The sequence below is a fragment of the Nannospalax galili genome, unplaced genomic scaffold, assembly GCF_000622305.1.
Source record: "Nannospalax galili isolate Female #2095 unplaced genomic scaffold, S.galili_v1.0 scaffold229, whole genome shotgun sequence".
NCBI classification, from domain to species: Eukaryota; Metazoa; Chordata; class Mammalia; order Rodentia; family Spalacidae; genus Nannospalax; species Nannospalax galili.
In genome coordinates, this window is record NW_008360328.1 from 1,113,158 (window position 1) to 1,119,157 (window position 6,000).

The 6,000-nt window shown below is 57.0% G+C and overlaps 1 protein-coding gene across 1 annotated transcript in view; it reads right to left on the reverse strand.

Annotated features, from left to right (window-relative positions):
• Nectin1 (nectin cell adhesion molecule 1) overlaps positions 1-5,825 on the reverse strand; it is a 66,692-nt gene extending 60,867 nt beyond the window's left edge. Inside the window, exon 1 of the mRNA XM_008825998.2 lies at positions 4,910-5,825. Coding sequence (XP_008824220.1) covers positions 4,910-4,988 — 79 coding nt within the window. The 5' untranslated portion in view covers positions 4,989-5,825. The remainder of the gene's footprint in view (positions 1-4,909) is intronic.
• Positions 5,826-6,000: the final 175 nt, after the last annotated feature.

Genomic DNA, 6,000 nt, shown 5'->3' on the forward strand with positions numbered 1-6,000 from the left:
TGCAGTCTCACTAGGCTGAGCCACCAAGATGGGGTGAAAACCTAGTTCCCAGATGAGGATGGAGTGATCTGCTTCTTTGCCCTTTCCTGGGAGATTGGGAAAGGCACAGCTCCCCTCCCTATGTCTTGAGTATACAAGACTATAATTCCCCTACCCCCACCCCTGGCCTGGGATAAATGTGGGGATTATCCGTTGCCCTGAAGACCCTATAATTTACTACCACAAAGTCTTCATGTCTAACTTGGGTCTCTTCTTTTACACTGGATTCATCTCTTGTGGAACAGATCAAGGTTCAGATACTGTATCTGACATCTTGTTTCATAGTTCTTCCCTTTCCCTTCTCCCAGCTCTAAACAGCACCAGGGAGTCAGAGCTTAAAGGGTTAACTGGATGCAGGGGTGTTATCTCCAGCTCAGGGCATTCCCTCTGCAAGGTGATCCCAGCTCAGATCTTAAGTTACCTCCTGCCCCAGCCAGTGCATCTGCTGTTGGCTCTGAAGGCCTGCTCTCTATGGAGTGGGGTGGACAGCCCAGGGGAGCACTTCCCTGCTGGGTTTGGGCAAAGGGTAGGGCTCCTGGGAATGCTACTTCCCCACTCCTTGACCCTCATTGTGGCCTCCTTTTCTAACAAGTGGGATCCCTCCTCCTGGTTTCTAAAACAGGATTCTACCAGGTTCATTCATGTTACTGACCTGGTTACCCACCTGGCCCAGCAGGCTTCTTATGAGAACCAAAGCCCGTGTTCATGCTCTTTCTAAAAAGGATAGTGTGCCATCCACCTCCCATGATTCCTTTTTCCCAAGTGCCTATGTAGGAAGCCAAGGTGCCTGATGAGGAACCGAAAACCTACGTTCCTCAGGCCCTCCCCATCACTCTGGGATCTTGAGACCACATGGAATACGCAGGCCTGGTACCACTGGGCTCCAGTGTTACTCTCCTGGCCAAGGAGACAACAGAAGGCTGACAAGAGAAGGAGGCCTCTCCAGGTGTTGTCAAGGTCTTGGCACCTCCCTGCAAGGATGTAGCTGAAGGCCAAGGACAGAGAAGAAGGAGGCAGCATTCAGGTTTCTTACCCCACAAACAACTCAGACCCTGCAGCTCGTCCTGGAGAGAACTGGTCGCCTCTCAAAGTCACCCTCACTGACACTGACATAGATATAGGCATCATGACAGTCCAGACCACACACACCATTCATCAGAATGCCATAAGAAATGACTTATGTGTGGATTTGCATCTGATATTCTATATTTATGGCTCTAGTTGCATGGTGACCCACAGAGAGGAGCACATATACCTTCCTAATGCTAGCCCCCACAGATCTGCGCTTATAACAGTGAATTGCGTGTGACCAATACTATCACATAAAGCCTTGAGCACGTGTGTGCAGACACTCATTCTAGACCAAAAGTACATCTGTCAGAAAGACAGATTAGAGGCTAAGTTCTACCACTGGCTGATGTCCATTCTCATTTGGCATGCTGGCTAACGTTCAAAGTTAAACAAAACAAAAACAAAAACCAACAGGTGACTATGCAGATACCTCTCCATTGGCCCCCTTCTCAGGTGGGAGGTGTCCAATTTGCCAGGTTAACCAGGAAAGATACAATCAGAATCCAAGCTACAGTCACACCTCCCTTGGGTGTTTTCTATTTGTGCTGAACAATGAACATTAGTCAGCTGCTAAACAATGGCGGCATCATGCATGCAGTAATGGGAGCCGACCCTCTGCTCCTCCATCCTGGCCCACTAACTCAGCTGTGGGCACAGCCATGCTGATAGACTACAACTGGGCACACAGGCTAGGCAGACCAGGTGGACTCATTGTGCAAAGCCAAAAAGCTGAGGAGGGAACTGACAGCCTACAACTAGTCTCAGCTTGCATTAGGGAACCAGAGGCTACATGTCCCACAAGTTCCGGAGCTACCTTCTAGGCCACTTCTAGGGCCCAGGCTCTGTAATGTTTCGTCTTCCCTATAGCTTTGACAATAGGCCTTGAATCTGACTCAGAGGCTCTCCACAAGGCTGCCTGACAAACAGGCCTGGAGACTGCCGTGTGTTACACTGCAAGCCTCAGGCTAGCAGAATGATTTTGCCACAGTGCCTGGCCCAGCAAGCCAGAGTGCACTATGGTCTGTGTGAAAAACAGAGAAAAAGAAAAAGAACCCAAGAGCCTGATCCTCGGGGTCTCAAAGGAAAGCACCATAGACAGCAAGCTGTGCACAGGCAGCCAGGGAGGAATGCTGTGACCCAACAGGCCTTTGCACCGTGTGTTTGACACCTAGGGTGTGGGTTCTCTTTCTAGACCAAAGGTGTGGGGAAGCCAATTAGGGAGGGTGTGGCGTAGGTGGGACACCTGCTTCCCAGACAGCTTTGCCTCTACCTCCTCTGGTTCCCATCCCTCTGTGAGTCCCACTGACCCTCTCTAAGTCAGCACTCTAGAAGGTGCCTGTCATCTCAGAAACAAAGGGATGGCCCTCCCCACCCTGCCTGTTCTGTCAGTGGTATGGAAATATACTTGTGTGTGTGTGCATTTCAGATCAGGTGTGTTATGAAGTCAGGGGCCATCATATACACTGGGGGCTCCTCCCTCCTCCCTCCCTCAATCCTCCCAGTCACAGTCCAGGAGAACCCAGAAAAGAGCAGCAGACTGGCAAGTCCCCAGAGAAAAGCAGGAGCTGGAAGAAGCCAAGAAAGGGAGAGGGAGGGACAGAGTGGGGATGAGCTGCCAACTGGGCCTCCCGGCCTCCTCCGTCCAAAAAGCAGACTAGGTGTAGCCATGTCTACAGCAGACCCCCAAAGAAAGCAGGCAGAGGAGGCATCAGGCACATAGGCACTGCCTGGGTCTAGGTGAGTCGGAGAACTTTGGCTGCCTCAGTTGCACCCATCTTCCAGTCACAATTAATCACAGAGCGCTTATTAAATGCCCATCTCAGCTGTGGTTCTGTTCTAGGCATCCTAACCTCCCAATTGGATTTTTGGTGGAGAAGCATCCACTTTGGGCCAGGTGAGTGTCACCTCCCTGTCTCCACCTTCTAAGGGGTGGAACACAGCAGGCCTCTAACTCCCATAGATGGACTTCACCACCCTTCAACCCAAAACTGGGAAAAGAGAGCAACAAATAGAATGGGGTGAGCTTACCATTCCCCAAACCTTCTGGTCCTTTGTCCATCCCAGGATTAAGTTAACCCTTAGTGTGCTAGGAATCCATAGATGTCTAGGCAAGCTTTCCTTGCTCCAGGTTCCAGGTAGAGACATAGAGATGTAAAAGATGCCCAGAAGTCCAACCCATACTGGTCAGATAAGTTCTAAAGGCTGAATTTCTGTGCATCCATTGTTGATGAAGACTTCTCACTGCCATCCAGACCACCCTGGGGGAGGGCTCAGCACTGGCCCTGTGATATGGGCAGTGGCATTTGGGAATTCCCTCTCTGGACACCCAAGAAGACAGTGCTCCTCAACATGCCTGTCTGTGTACCTGCTTTCTTTCCCAAACTGCTTTCCTGGCATCTACCACTGAGCAAGATCTGCGGAACCCCAGCAGCCAGCTGGCTGGCAAGAGAAGGGGACAGGAAAGGAGGACAGTCCATAAAGGAAGTAAAAGAGGCCAGGGTCCTGCCTTCCAGGAGTGCATCCCAGTCACACCTGGACAGTCAGGTAGGCCTCTCCCTAACAAACTGCTTGGTGAGTCTGCAGCATCACCCAGTCTCTGGAAATCCAGGAGGAACTGTCTATATTCCAGCCCCCTATTCTGCTATCCCAAGGTGAGGACCCGAGCTCCAGTCAAGGTTTCCCTAACCCTCCCCTAACACCATCTTTCCAGGGCCAGAGTTCATCTCAGGTTTCTTTCCGGGGACACTTCTACAGAGACACTTCCCCCACCTTGACCCAAATCGGTGTCCTGCTGGCAGCCCAGTTGCTTCCCTTGGGACATAAGGGGTTAAATCCAGGCGAGGGGACTGGTAGGATTTGCCTCCTAAACGCATTTTCCAGTTCATTCCCCAGCACAATATGCCTGGGCCGGTCCCAGCCTCCGCTCCCACCCCACCCGTCAGAACCGGACACCACGGGCCACCTCAGGGTCGGGTGCTGAGTTAACCCCTCATCTGCCGGCAGCTCACACCTCTAGGAAAGACACGCGGAGCACCCTCGGGGCCTCCCGGGAAAGTGGGTCATGCGGCCACCTGGCTGGCATGAAGCCCATGGGGCTTCCTCCGGGGAGAGCCCCCAGCTTTAGTAACGGAGTTCCAAGGCGGAGCCCAGTCCCGCGCAAGGCCGGGGAGTTTGCGATCCCAGGCGGCCCGGCCTCACCCTCCAGAAAAGGAACCGCAGGTGAGCAAGATGCAGCCCCTGCCGCAGGAGCAGGTTCCGAGCGCCCGCTGTGGGGCGATGTGGGGCAAGAGGGGGCCCGAGAGCCCGAAACCCGCTGGCAAGGGGCCGCCAAAAGAAACGAAGCCCCCCCCCCGCTCCAAACCCTCAGCCCACCAGCTCCGAGACTGACGCCCTCCCCCTGGGGCTGTAGTCTCATACCCCGAGACGGTGATTACCGTGATTATTTTGCATTTATGTAACATGCAGTGTTTCCAAACTGCTTCTCGAGCTGAGAACTGGTTATTAAATAAATAGAACGCTATTACATATTATTATTATTGTGAAGAACAGAGCGGAGAAAGTGCTTTCTTGCTACATAGAGACGTGCATCCGACTGCTTCCCTGCAGGGCAGGCTGTTCGCCTTCTCAACCCCTTTCTCCACCGTGCCACCTCCTGCCCCCCCCATCCAAACCGTGACCCAACTTTTCTGGCTCCGTTCACTCCCCGCAACCCAGTCGTGCCCGTCATCCAGCTCCCATCCCGGGGAGGCTCCGGTTGGGTGGGGGGTGGAGGGGGGCAGGCAGAGGTGATTTCGCTTACCTGGGAGGAAGAAGGCGGTCAAGCTGAGAGCCAGTCCCCACCAGCGTCCGGCGGCGCTCGCAAGCCCCATCCGAGCCATCGGGGACCGGGGGTCCGGCGACCGGGGCGGCGAGGAGGGCGCTCCCCGCGCTCCAGAAACCAGCCCGGAAGACTAGGGCGGATCGCTGGCGGCCGGCGGGCGCTCGGAGGATCCAGGTCAGCCGCAGCCGTCGGCCGGGGCGGGGTGGGCTGGGTGGGATCCGCGCGGCCGCAGTCCGGGCCCGGGCTGCAGCCGGCTCAGAGCCTCGGCAGATGCCCGCCGCAAGTTGCACGAGTCATGCCCCCTTCGCCTCCTTCGCTCTCCTCCTCGCGCCGGTCCCCGCCCTCTTCTTCCACGCAGAGTGGGGCTGGGGAGAGGGACCCACCCCCGGCGCGCCCGGCTGCGCGGCGTAGGCTCCAGGCGCTGGGCGCGCTCACACCCTCCCGCTCGGCTCCAACTTGCAGGCGTCCATGGCCGGCCGTCCTCCGAGGGTGGCGGGACGAGCTCAGGCGGCGCAGAGGGCTCGGGGCCCAGGCGGTGGTGCGCGGCTGGAGCGGCCAGCTGTCCGCGGGGTTCGGGGCTGTGGGTCCCGGAGGGGCGAGGAGAGCGAGGCGGATGCTCAGCGCGTCCCCACTGCCGCCGCTCTGCCGGGTGCGGGCGATCCGCAACAATGTGAAGCTGCCTGGGCGCCGGGGCGAGCCGCGCTCACTGCTCCCTCTCTTTCTCTCACTCGCAGAGCTCCAGCCTCACACCCGCTCTCCCGTGATGTCAGCCGGGGGGGAGGGGTTAGCGTTAACCCCCTCCTGGCTCCCACGCGCCCGGCCTAGCCCGGCCCGGCCCTCGCACGCACGTCGGCACCTCGGGGCCCCAGGCCGCGTCCGATGCGAGCTCCGCGGTAGGGTCCCGCTCTGGCCCCCTCGCTCGGGAGATGCCCCCTGGGTCGCCTTTTGGCCGGGAGGCGGCCGGAGGGCGGGCTGCTCCGGTCGGTCGCTGACAAAGGGAGGCAGTGACCCCTAGCGGCCGGCGTGGGGGACAAGCTGCTCGGCAGGGGTGGAGTTAAGATGGGGCGGGG